At 41.0% G+C, this 14,465-nt stretch overlaps 1 protein-coding gene across 1 annotated transcript in view; it reads right to left on the reverse strand.

Moving 5' to 3' along the window:
• Nucleotides 1-645: 645 nt before the first annotated feature.
• The window catches only part of efna3b (ephrin-A3b), a 77,523-nt gene continuing 63,703 nt past the window's right edge, over nucleotides 646-14,465 (reverse strand). The window contains exon 6 of the mRNA XM_042490685.2: nucleotides 646-5,504. Coding sequence (XP_042346619.1) covers nucleotides 5,386-5,504 — 119 coding nt within the window. The 3' untranslated portion in view covers nucleotides 646-5,385. The remainder of the gene's footprint in view (nucleotides 5,505-14,465) is intronic.

The following is a 14,465-nucleotide window of genomic DNA, read 5'->3' on the forward strand; positions in this document are numbered from 1 at the left end:
ACAGGTTGAGTATTACATATTCAAAAACTGGACTGTGTGTCGAGAATCACTTTGTTCCCACACTTCAGATTATTGTGTGTGAACACTCATCTTTCATCAACAAACTTCTGTCTTTCACATCTTCTCACTACCACACCTACCCGGGTGCTGACCTCTATCTGTCCATCTTCTTCCTCGTGATCTCCTGTCACTCAGTCGAGAATATCTCCCATATGACAAAGACCTGTTGCATAAGATCACAGACAGAGAGCCCGGCTGTGCTCTGACATCAGTGGCAGCTTTATCCCTCCATCAGCTGGTCCAGACATACAGGTACACACTGCTGGCCTCTCCCATTGTCATTCAAATGTTGGGCTGCTGATTGAAGCGCTTATCTCTCCTAATCGGAGCGTGTAAAGGTATTACTGCTGAGGGAGAGCGTCGCCACACCAACTTTGATATGGAAAATCACATCTGTGAGCTCCCAAACAACATTATCTACAGAGAAATGAATATACCAGGTAAAACCTTTCCTGCAACCCCCTCCATCTGTTGTCTTGGATTAGCTCCACGCTTGTTCCCTGTTTTTTCAGATCCTCAAAGACAGAGAGAGCAGGGAGGGCGGGGGGGATTAGAAAAGGGAAAATAAAGAGCCGAACACACATCTTGTTAAAAGTAAGATTTGTAAGCTTATTATTTTGTTATCATGATCATTGTTATAACCTCTGTTATGGTTTGTTCAGTTTACAGTTTATTTTCAAGTTCATTTAAAGTCATTCCAGTCGAAGGTAAACATGATTGTAATTGTTGTTTCCAACACTATTAAATGCTTTTTTTTGTTTTGCCAGACAACAATCGGTCACACATTCGCTCGCTCATACGCACATGGGAAGAGCAGAAACAAAGAGACTGTTGCTCACTCGCTCACCCGCACACACACACACACACACACACACACACACACACAGACAGCATCTCACCCTAAAGCTCCTGCACACAGACATGAAGTGATTAACAGAAATGAGCTCTGATTCTTACTTTCCCTGACACACACACACATTCAGACACACACACACGCTTTCTTGCTCTCGTGTCTAAGTTCTTAAGTGCAACTTCTTGAAGAGTGATTTACCCTCTCGCACAGCTCTTCAACCCTCCCGCTCCACACTAGGACCCCAAACCCCTCCTACATCGCCCTCCCACCAAGAGCCATATATACACCTGGGTTGATTCACACACTGGTAAAATGTTTCAACCGACAAGATCCTTGTTTGGGTGACAAGAGCATTTATGAATTCAAAAATGTGCGCTTTCACTGTCAGAAGATTATCTGGCAAACTGACACACTCTGGGGAAAAACACCCACATTATTCCCAAACTACGAGCACAATGATGTATAAAAATAACTGCATTTGAATGAAATCCTATATATATCTGTGGTTCCCAACCTGGTGGACTAGACCCCCCCACCAAGGGGTTGCAACAAAAATCTGGGGATATTTTGTTCACGAGTTCTCCTGACTTTCATGCTACTCTTTGCAGTTGCGGACATGCTGCAGCGGCACAGAGGGGGACAGAAACCGCACTGTAAGGTGAAGAAGTGACCTCACTGCGAGTTAATACGATAGTCTTTGGCTTTTGTTGACATCTAGTGTCAGCAAAAAAAGTTGCACATTCCTGATCTGTAGTTATCGCCATAAGCTGTTTTACTATATGACCTAATTGCCACTGTCACACTGAACGCCCTGCGAGGCCTGTTAAACTTGAAAACTTTGTACGGAGAATAAGATGAATCTGTGAATATTCATATTGAGCAGCCAAATCCGATCCAACTTACATGTTTGACAGTATGTCAGTGTTTACCACTGTCGCCCAGCCACCTACTTTTCCGTTAACATTTTCCTGACAACAGAATTAGTGTCTATTTGAGTTTTGCCGATTGCCGACGATCTGCTGCTGCTGCTGCAGTTTGATTAAGCGCAGAGTGGTTGTCTCTGTTAGCTGCTCTCCTCCAGCTCTCCCTGCCAGGTTAGCACAAGCGTTTGCATCAATTGCTGCAATCGCGACGTCACAAAATACTGGTGGGACTGATAAACTACACCAGGCCTGCACCATGGCTTCTTCTGCTAGTATAAACAAATTTTGAGGATAATCACCCCATGATTGTACTGGTCACTGACCCCAAACCAAACTAACCCTCATGACATCATAAAAAAGCTGCCTCCAAAGCCACAAGAGATATTTTACAATTATCTGAATAATAATTCCTGCTATGAGTAAACTCATCCTACTGTGTAGAATTTGGTGAAGTGTCCTTTAAAAGAGTCACAAGCCAAATGGTACAGGAACCACAGCGACTATATATATATATATTTAATTTGACTATATAGATCTCTATGGATATTGTACTAACTTAACCTTTGAGTAAGAGACCCACAGAGTGCAGCCCAAGTTTACATATGGCTCAACCCACCCAATTCTCCAACTTTTAAACCCCTGTCGTCCCCCTCAAGAAAACCAAAAATACACCAATAATAATTAAAAAAAAAAGTAAAAAAAAAAAACTAAAAAAAAAAACTACCACAAGGAAACTGAGCTTCAAGTTTGTAAAAATGCTTATGTCACATTTCACCTTGGCAAATTTCAAGACATTGTTATTCCATTCTTTTGTCCGTTTTGACATTTACACGAGTACTTGAACGCCTCACGCGCCGGTGGGTGAGCCGCTGCGTGACCCTGGCAGACAGCTGTCGGCTCCATCACCATCATCGTCATTATCATTATAATCATTTTCACCTTCATCATTGTTATCAGCTACTATAAGCCATGCCCTACTAGAGTCCATCGTTGGCAGGGTGGGGGTAACCATGGTGAATAAGGTGCTAGTTGCTATGGAAACGCTATTCTGAAGCAACCGACTGGTACAGTTGTTTGAGTTTTGAATTGCCGTACCTCCCCACCAAAGCACTTGGTTTGTATGTATTACTTGTTGCTTTAGTTTGTATTTTGATTTTTTTTTTATTATTTTGCATTTTCATACTTATAAGATGTACAGTATGTGGATGTATTTTCAGGCTGTTAGTACCATTTAAAGGGACAGTTCAGGTTTTTTGGAGGTGGGGTTGTATGAGATATTTATCCATTGACAGTATATTACATACATGTCGGATGTCGGTCAACACGCAGCCAGTTTGGAAAAGCAGTCTGGAGTCTGACATGGAAGCTAAGAAATGAACTGCTGAACTGCAACAAAACACATTTTAGCCACCTAAAAAAAATAAATCAATACTAGTTTAAGTGTACACTAAATTGAGAGTATTTCCTCTGCTTTTGTTTGTGTCAGGCAGTGATTTCCAATTGGAAAATGAGGTTGTGTAATTGCTCGCTTCAAAGCCAGACTCCACTGAGAAAAACAGCGATTTAAAATTGCTAAACACAAGCTCTGCTGGTCTGACGCTGCCTTGATCAGTTAGTTTGTTTGAGTTATTGTGTGACTTTGGCATTTAAAAGGGTTAATTCGGATTCAGCAAAGTCACAGAAAAACACAGGCTAACTTTTTGAAGCAGTGGTAGACCAGCAGCATCTATGTGCAGTGTGCTAAAATGATGTTTTGTCAGTGGAGTCTGGTGCTTTTGACAGAGCATAGATGAAAACTGAAGCTGTTAACTGCTTTCCTGTAGGAACGGGCTGTCTGACCAAAAGGTAAAGCTTAGAAAATACTCTCTGATTTCTTTTAAAGGTGGCTTAAATATGTTTTGCCGCTGCCCCAGTCCACAGCAGTACATTGTATAGCTTCTGTGTCGGACTCCAGCTTGCTTCTCCAAACTGGGCCATCCCAGACCTTTATCTACAATAAGTCATACACTAACAATGGACAAGTACCCCAAACAACCCCACTTAAAAAAATATGACATATCCCTTTAAAATAGTCTCTTTCACTCTCAAACACACACACACGTGGCACACTCACACATATGTTTTTCTGTCATACAAACACTCGTACATTAACAGAAAAACCGTTTACATGTGGCATCTGACGAATGGGTTTACAGAGATGAGATTGGTGGAGCAGGCTGCTACACCGACACCGATCTTCTTATCTTCTTATTATCCGAGACTGGACCTGGTCGAAGATGCTTGTGTGAGTGACTGTCCTTGGTGCCTCCTCCTCTTCATGCTCTCCTCCAAACGGCCTGCAGTCGGCTGGGAGGAGGGCAGTATTGCTGAGTGTATCCATGGCTGCTCCGTAGCCATCGTGTGCTTCTAAACCTCAGAGATGACGGAGGACTAACTGAGTACCTCAAAGACGGGACAGAAAAGTAACACAGCAACTTAGAACATCAACAAATCCTTGCGGTTTCTGTGGCACATCTACAGTAAATCCCCCTTTTTTTCGTTAAGTGATTCAGTGTTTAAATGCTCTGTATTTCCCCCCCGACCCCGTCCAGCCCTGTTGCCTTCATTAGACGTGCTGATGGTGAACGCAGGATGACACAGCAGACAGAGTGGAGATGACAACTAAAACGTCTTGAGTCCCAGGGTGTGTTTATGAACTATCAGCTACTTTGACTAGTCTCCTACACAGGACCAGTTTGTCAGCTGGATCCCTCCTTGGACTGGGACAAGTTCCCAGAATCAAGATCATCAACAACAATAACAACAACAACCAAAACAAAAAAAAAGGCAATTTCAGTTCAGTTCTGATGAGATCTATCTGATTCAGTTCATTTGAGTTCAGTTTAATTCTTGTTGCAAGAAACTATGGCAACTAGCCCTAAGGAAGTGTTTCAGCCAATCAGATCCAGGGGAAAGTCTCCAAATGGTTTTCAATTGGGTGGATGGATTTGATGCTTTTTCTTCTTTTGTTTTGTTTTTTTTACTTGGATTTCAGCCCCGCCTCTCCTGTTGTATAAATGCTTTGTGTGGTGTGCATGATTCAACAAGCTCAACCTGTGGCCTGTTCAGACAGACACACACACACACACACACACACACACACACACACACACACACACACACACACACACACACACACACACACACACACACACACACACACATACACACACACACACAGTCTACCACACCTGCATCTGTATGCACAGGCTGACTTTAATGGAACATACGGTTCAGTCTGTGTCACCGAGAGCCTGAAGGTCTTTCAACTCCACTAAAACCACACTCAGACAGACAGCTGTACAAACACACACACACACACACACACACACACACACACTGTGATGCTTGAAAACTCTCATTTCTTACTCCTCTTTGCCTTCTGCTCTATTTGTGGTGTTGTAACTCTCCTCTCCTCCTGACTCCCCCTTTCCTCAACTCTCCCACCCGCTGATACTGTACACCCTCCCAAGGCTAGTTGGCATGGTGACGCTGATGGGATGGCCGTTGCTAGGAGATGAAGAGAGCGGCCAGAAGGAGCATCGTCACGGTGAGAAGAAGGCGATCCCTGGATGGGCTGCTTCCGCTGACGCTCTTCTCCAGCTTGGGAACAAAGGGGTTAAATTCATCTGGAAAGAGAGAGAAAGAGCAGAGAATGAGGGAGAGTGATGTCTTTATATCATCTCATTACAACGCCAGCAGAGGCTTTTTCTGCACTTGATAAACTTGAAAGGGAAACAAGGGGAAAAAAGATAAGTTTATCTGTGCTTCTAATTGAGCTATAATCTGCTTACACAGCACAGCTTTGACTGAAACACTTTTTTTATGACTAAAAAAAGGCAGCTTAGAGCAGAGTGGCACTCCCACTAAATGTTAAAAGTCTGCAAAATAGACAACACAGCAGCGCTTGCATGGCAGACTGCTGCAGCTGTTATCAGAGAGCTTTTATTGTTCTAATAAAATGACACATTCCCAGTCACACACTCTCAGACTTGCACACAGACACACTGTATATACTGTAATTCATTCAATACTGCAGCAGTCCATTGTTTAAGCCCCGCGATGCATAGTCACATTTTTGCACTGTGAAGTATTGTTCTAAGTCCTACACTTTAACATCCCTAATGAGCATGAAGGCGAGAATGAAACAAAAGAAAAGGAAGCATTTGCAAGTAGCAGATATAAACCTGAAAAAAACAGTGGTTTAAAGCATCGATGGAGCTGAAGTTGATTGCATGTTGTTGAGAGCATCGAGTGCTGCTGTAAAAAAACGACCTCCGAGTCAGAAAAGTGCAATGAAATGGCCATTCAAGTCAGGATTCCAAATCGGAAACTCCTTCCAAATCGTGTCAATTTTTACTTTTTATAATGTTTGTGCTGTGAAATATGCTATAACTTTGTTATGGCATTTCCATTTCAATTCAGTTTCATTTGTGTTTAATAGAACTCTTAATGAGCATGTAGTAGCCTACTAACCTACTAGCCTACTCCTCCTGTCTCTGTTAGCCACCTATATCAGTGAATCTGCATGTAGTCTACTGATCCTAAAAATGTCTTTTTATGGGAGATGGGGTGTCTGTGATTAGTATTGTCAACGGACTTATAGTGCATGTCTGCCTGCTTTGCCACTTAAACACCTCTTGTAGAATGCACATTGTCACCTCGCACGGCATTCATGATCATACAAACTTGCAATGATGCGTGTTCAGTTGTTTACATGCTTCTGATGTTCAGAGGCTAACAAAACAAACATGAGTTTGCTGCAGGCATCCATGTTTTCCCAAGCAGATGCACTGGAACACATTTAGATTGGAGTCGGAAAAACCCACATGGATTTATTGACTTTTGAATTGCAATAAAACGCAGCATAAATCTCTGACTTAGTGGCACAATTTTTTTGTGCACGGTGATGCAGGTGGCAAGTAGTTTCTACTTAAAACTGCTTACTATTATCTTGAGTAACCGGGTGAAAAATGTATTATTTTGGCACTTTGAGCACGACAAGCAGAGTGCCATCTAGTTCCATTATAATAAGAGAAGGCAGACATCTCTACGGCAGATATCTCCAACACTCTGCAACCCACACCAAAACAATCTAGACTGATAAATAGCACATCAGGTAAGAAAACAAATATGCATGTTTTTGATTTAGAGTGAACTATCCCTTTAAATACCAGTAAATCCACTTGATTATAACTGAGCTGCAGCTGCTTTCAGACAGCTCTTATTGTTCTAATAATTCCCAGTTGCACACTTGCATTCTTTCACACCAGTACGCAGTGTATATACTGTAACCCCCCCTCCAATCCCCCTGCAAGTACACCTGGTGATGTCCAAAAATAGTTTGCAGTCTTTTGTTGCAGGCTACACGCTGAGTGTTGATGTCTCATCAATGTACAAAAACACCAGACAGTTGGCTGCGCGCCTACACTTATGAGACACACGTGCGGCCAGACACACCCTCTGTAGTCATTTGATTAATGAGACTGGAGACCAGACAGAAGCACAATTTTCTGTCTGTACAGGGGACGGCTGATGCTGATTAGGAGCTATTGTGTTAATGCTCCAATGGCATTGAAAGTGAAGTGGGGATATTCTCAGTGTTTCCACGCGGCGCCATATCTAGCTCCAGAATGTTTCCAGCTGCTCTGTGGGTCAGACAGCAGAGTAATGACTAACTGACACCTGGTTTTAGAGATGGCCTCTTCTGGTATGCTCTGCTGGCCGATCTAATGAGGTCTATGCAGCAGTGGAGCTCAGGTTAAATGCTTTGACCGCTCTGTAACCGAGCATGGAGCCGAGGGGTCGGGACGCTGTTACTTCGGGCGCTGACTGACAGAGCAGTGTGGTTTTGAAGACGCAAACAGCAGACTGTGGAGCATCTCGCAAAACTGGTTCTAAAGTGTGGCTCTACTAATCGCCTCATTACACATCTACACACACACAAACACACACGCACTGTCTCTCACTAACTGTCTGTCACAGATAAACACGTAATTATTGGCGCGTGTTTTTGGCGCGATGTTCGTGCAGAGGGCATGTGACGTGCCTTATGACCTTCTGACATGTTGCCGTGCTAAACATCAGCTCGCACAAGGAAGCTGTGTGTTATTACCATGTGTGTGATTACTGTGTGTGTGTGTGTGTGTGTGTGTCATTTGAAGCAGAGAAGTAGGCAACATCCGCCTGATAATTAGGAAGCTCAGACACCTAGAGGCATCTATGAATTTGAGTGTCATGTTGACAAGAACAAGGAGATATCTTAGTCTCTGATTGTGTGTGTGTGTGTGTGAGAGTGTGTGTGTGTGTGTGATTTGTCTGTCATAAAATATTCTAGAATTTTAATTTGGTGTACAAGATAATGATACATTTTATTAAACATTATATGAAATATGCACATTTTGTACTCCAAACACAATATTTCATGTATTTTTTGAAAAGCAGCCCCCCCCCCCCATATATTGGCACATAATTCATGAGTCTTGTAATGTATGCTTTATGAAAATAATTATCTTTAATTGTAGTTGTCAGAGATGTGTTGACTCATCTATGCGGTAATCGTAGAAGTTATAATTTGTGGCGTGCCCGGATCAGAACGTCCTCATTAAAGGGTCTTTGCAGTCGTCTGAAACTCCACAGACACAACTGATAGAAAAGCATCTTTTATTAGATCCTCCCTGACTGGTTAATACCCACTTCATTCAACTCAAAACTTAACAAAGGTTTTGCAGAGCCATAGAAGACAATACACAACTATTTTTAGACACTGAGAAGTACTCTTTGTGACTGATAAATTGACCATAAAATGAGCGGAGTGCCAGTGTAAGAAAAACAGCAAATAACTAAACTTGTTTGGAAGAACAATGATTGCCTGTTTGTAATAGAAAAAAAAGGTTTCAGACCAATCAAATACTTTTTTTTAAAGAAAATGTAACCATTTTCTCACCTCTGGCAGTTCACAGTGCTCATATATGTAATTTAACTGCACCCTCTGGCGTTAGGCTGTGTGTAAATAACAAGACTGAGCACCATTTGAGAAGTGTCTTTGTTGAGTTGATTGTGCAATCCAATAGATTTCAGCCTCATGATGCATATTGTGACATTTTTGCATTGTAAAAATATTTGCCAAGTCATGTCCCACATAAACATAAAGTCGAGGATAGAAGAAGAAGCATTTGCAAGTAGCAGATGTAAATATTCCTTAAACAGTGGTTTAAATGCCTCTAAGGAACTGAAATTGATTGCATGTTGTTGAGAGCATTGAGTGTTGATTTTTAATCCCAGAAGCAATTAAGGGCTGTGACACCATCAGTCTAATTGATGCACCTGAGCAATCAGCAGGCACACCTGGTATCAATTAGCTGCTGATACCTCTACCTGGTGGTTAAAAGCTAAAAAGGAAGCTTGAAACTGCGACTACGGGTGCATTTCATCATACTAATGTATCTCCTCACTCCCCTCACTCGCTTTCCGTCCTTGCATCTCAGTCCCGCCCATGGGAGATGCAAGCAGAGGAGGCGAGGGAGGGAGGGACAGAGGAACCAAAGCTGCCAAATGACAAACCCTCCGTTCCATAGCATCAGCCTAAAGCGACGTCAGTTACTTAAAACTTCTGGTAAACCTGAACATTATTTAAGAAAACTTGGACTTGGTCTGTTCAAGAGGTCACACTAAATACTGACTTCAGTCTGAAGAAGCCGTTTGGTTTGGACTTATAGGGTGTTTGTACATGTTCTCTGTATGCTCTATTTGTATCATGATAAATAAATATACATATATAGGAATACATAAATATTTCCTTATTACAACTTTGCTAAAACAATAAATCAGAGGTGGCCTAAGACTTTTGCACCTTACTGTACATAAATGATTGCCTGACCGTTATAGGGGATATTTTTCATACAAACTCAAGTGCGTAATACAACTGTTTGTACAGATGTTATCGAAACGTCGGCGACATGCAGTTTTTTGCTGTGTTCTACCTGCTGATGCTCAACCTGATGATGCTGGCAGAGTAACCCGAGCACACTGTCGCTTAAAGGAGTGCTAATTGCTACAATAAACCCCATTAAAGAAAGAGCTTCTGATTTTCTCCACTAATGGCCAGAGCTGATCGTCAGATGCAGTAACCTGAGCCAACAGGGTTGGTAAATGAGTATCCTCCCACTGAAAGCCATCAGTAATCACATGGCTGCACGGGGAGCTGCTAGCACCATTCCATCTGTGTTGTAAATGAGATCTAAATGAAATCTAATACTAGAGGCCGTATTCAGGAGGGAACCACTGTTGGGCTGTAGACACTGATTGAAAGGGGCAGCGCCCAGGAAATAAACTGTGAGCAGTGAAGGGGAGAGACGGGTGGTTTACAACTAGAGCTTGCAACATTCAGCTTAGTTAAACATTTTCAGACGCCGTAATCAGGCAGATTTGAGCCGAGCAGTTTTTTTGCGTGTTTGTGCGAATGTGCTGACGTGAACTTTGAATAACAGTAATTAAAACTATGATGTGATGAGTCTAATCGGCAGTCGGGAGGAGCGAGAACGAGGGAGGGGAATAGGAAACTCTACTGCTTCTTTGTTTTCAGTTCATTTCACAGCTCCCTGCTGATTTCCACACTTCCTCTTGCACCACTTGAGTTATCCTATTAATTTAATTGGCAGCACAGCACTACAGGTGAAAATGACCCACAGGAGCCGGGGTAATTTGTGCGCGGCTATTGTGTCAGCCGTTCGCTTAATATTAACACTATTTTCATGTGGCTCACAGCCCTCATCTGTTCAAGTGCATTGTTATGTGGAAATAACCTTTTCTTTTCCGTATTTTCTTTTGTGTAACTTGTAATTAACCCTTTGCAACCTGGATCAACATCAGTTTATTTGCACAGCATTCAAATGCCTTTCACAAGCTATTTAACCCTTTGAAATGGAGGCAAATTTGATTTGATTTCTTTAACGAATATGGGCGGGTTGGGGGGGTGGGGCAATGACCAAGAAATGTCCCATAAATTTTGAGAAATTAGTAAAAGGTGATAAGAAAAAAAATTTTAAAAATCTTTTTACATAGTAAAAAAAAAAATACAAAATACATATAGTCAGGAAAACAAAGACTGTTACAGAACATAAACATAATAGAACATAAATTTTAAGTCTAAATTCTTGCTTGTGTTGCACGTCGCTTTGGATAAAAGCGTCTGCTAAATGAAATTGTAGAATTGTAGAATTGTAGATAAATGTATTCATGTATTTTTTTATTTTCATCAGATTTCAGTTAATTTTCTTGTAATTCTTTACAAATGTCTTGCTGATTTTTTAGCCATGCCTTGTTAGGTTGCATTGTCTTTTCCTCATACTTTTGAGAGGATTTCCATTGACTCAAATGAGCACCTTTTGCATTTGTGTTTACAAATATTCGCAGGAAAGGAAGGAAGGTGCACAAGTCGGAATACGTGATGAGAATGTGTGAATTGTGATGTAATGGTGAACAAAAGTATGGGTGAACTATCTCCAATCTGCAGTTACTAAAAGGTAAGCAAACAATATCATTTTCAAATAAAATCATTGCTCTTTTTTAGTATAGCTTACATCACTGTGATAGCATGAATGCAAACTATAACCCTAAGATTAATATCGCACTGGGAAAAAAAATATGTTAAAAGAGGGAAAACTCAATTTCACACATCAAAAGGTGAATAAACTGAGTTTTGGTGGCTTTCCCCTCCACTGCATTCCTACTTGTGCTCTGGGAGGAAAAATGGAGGATGGGAATTAAAGAGCGGGAGGATGAGGAGGGCCTGGAGGAAGGAGATGGAGTGAGGGAGAAAAAGGAGATGAAAGGATGACAGAGGGAGGAAAAAGAGGTGAGGGAGAGGCATCTCCACAAACTCTGTGACATGCAGCCATTCGACGCAGCCGGTGATGAGCTTCCTTATGACTGTTATGCGAGCAGACTGATTTATGACGCAAAGGCACGCACGCGGGCTCAGATTAACAACACAGCACCATATTTTACAGGCTACCTTGGAGAAGAGTGTGAAAGCGAGACAGGATGTTGATTGATACCCACATGTCTGGTTGTGTAATGTGTGGCAGTAAGCTAGGCCAAGCTAGCTGTACACGTTGTTATTGTGCTGCAACCACATGATCATCTGAGAGATTATCCTAAAGTCTGTCACTTATTGATTTACTGCTCGGCTGCTTTCTTTAGTCGCTGCCAGATTTCATACAGTTCCAGCGCGAACAGATTTAGCATGATTCCCATGATTTCAGCTGTTGTGTAATCCTGTCGAGAGCAACATAAGGGCAACGTGGGAGCACTTAGTTAACTACAGGAAATCTGAATTTTTTTTTTTAAAGAACTAACCATGAAACTCTGTGTTCTTTGCATATCCGGGTGAAGACGACAAGTGTGAAATGAATATGCATGTAGTTGTTTAGCAGGATCAGCAGCTTGCCAAGCCAGCTGGTGCTGTGAAGTTAGCTGCGCTGAAGGTCTCCTCTGAAAACGGCACATTTCACTCTAACTGGCCGCTTCTGATGCTGCACGGTCAGTGAACTTCTGGCCATCAAATATTAACGATTAATATGCTGCCGGATCATAAAGATAGTGATATTTACATTTCTGTTATTGTCAACAAATCACATGAAATGACAAGTGTGTTGACGGATGTTTTTCTATTTTCTTGATCCTTTTTAAAAGCTTAAATGTAGAAGTGATTCACAATCTCACCAATCAGTCTGCTGTTATTGTCCAGCTGTCATCATACAAATCTCTCTACAAATGACAGAAGCTTTGAGTCAATACAAAATGTTTATATGTCGATTCATTTCAACTACTTGATATGTGCTTGCAAAAGGTTTGCTTTGCCCTGGGTTTTGTCTGTCAGACTAGATACACGCTGTCCTGCCTATCTGATTGGTGGAGCTAGTCTTGGCTGAATGCAACCTGACAATGCGGCCCAAGCATTTGGAGAAAAAAAGTTCTGATTTATAGCTGGCAATGTGAAGACACAATATTTTCCTAAAAAGAAGCGCCAAGTGATCATTATTCAAGGATAGGGCAGTGAAGGACAGGTATAGGTGTTGGTGAAGATGCAAATATTTAGTCTTTTTTACGTCTGTATCCAAGAATCTAAACATAATGTTCAAGTTTGAATAAAACAAAAAAAAAAATTCAAATTAATTTTTTAACCTGCCATTATTGACACAAACGAGGGAAAACCAGGCATAGTATTTTTTTTATTCTTTCTTTTTTCAACAATAATTCTGAGTATTGCCTGAACAGACGAGACCTACACAGGCATCTGTGTCACAGACCATCTTTGTTGTTCAAGACTTATTAAACTAGAATGAGATAGATGAGGTCAAACTGACCTTGGTTTTGACTTAGGATTACTAAAATCTTATTTCTTTATTGCTGAGTCCAAGTGGACGTTTGAGCCAAATTTGAAGAAATTCCCTAAAAGCATTCCTGAGATATCACTGAGAATTGGACTTTTGTACAGACAGACAGATGGACAACCTGAACACAGAATGCCTCCAGGACACAGCTATTGCCGGTGAGAGCGCATAAAAACACAAATGAGCCCCAGAAGTTGTGAGTCACATGTTCCTTCATTACAATAAACACAGGAGGTGTTGTTTATTTTAAGTCCCGCATACATCATGTAGCCATATGAAGTCACTGCAGAGACCCAAATGTGTCTTTATCCATTGCTAGTCCTGTCACAATAACTATTTTTGATATATTGTCTCGGAAATAATTGTAAACATTATGATCATTTTTAGAATAATGCATGTACCTTCTCTCAAAGAGCAATGAACTTTTAATTTGTCCAGAAATTACAGTATTACAGCAAAATATTTTTTTCTGTTTATTCAGCTGAGGTGCTGTGACCAACTCTTATAATTGTCAGAAAACCTCTGCTGCCTATTCTGGCACCATAATGACGACAATTTTTGTGGCATTCTTATGTCAACCAACACACATGTACACACAAGTGCGATATCATACGATATATGGACATGACCTTGATCATTTTTGCTGACCTTGATAAGTCGATGACGTAATTATCATGACAGGTCTATCTGGTGCTTAAAGTAGTGGCCAACAAATGCTCCATTCATTCCCATCTAAGTAACTTTTCCTCAAACTACAGCGCCCAGCTGTTTAAAAGTGCTGAGCCTCTTTTTAAAATAAATGAAGAAATCTGTTTTAACAGATTTATGTCTTTAGCAAAATAATAATAATAATAATACTACTACTACTACTACTACTACTACTACTACTACTACTAATAATAATAATAATAATAATAATCATAATAATCATAATAATCATAATAATAAAGAACATATATATAACTTTTAGTGCGTTTGTGTGGGATTTGTTGAAAATAAGAAAAAACAGGGTAATCATCCTTTAATGTCAATATGTCAGCTTGAATCGTGTGAATCACATGATTTCCATGATGTGAGGCTGATGAGATCGGACTGACAAACATGACTCTATGTCTGTTTTTATGAACCCAGACAGACCGAGTGATTGCCCGCCACACTTACTCACTTCATGTGAGTTTAAGTGATTGCTTTCAT

This window comes from Plectropomus leopardus, chromosome 11 (genome assembly GCF_026936395.1).
Source record: "Plectropomus leopardus strain MGB_pleo_1.0 chromosome 11, ASM2693639v1, whole genome shotgun sequence".
Lineage (NCBI taxonomy): Eukaryota > Metazoa > Chordata > Actinopteri > Perciformes > Serranidae > Plectropomus > Plectropomus leopardus.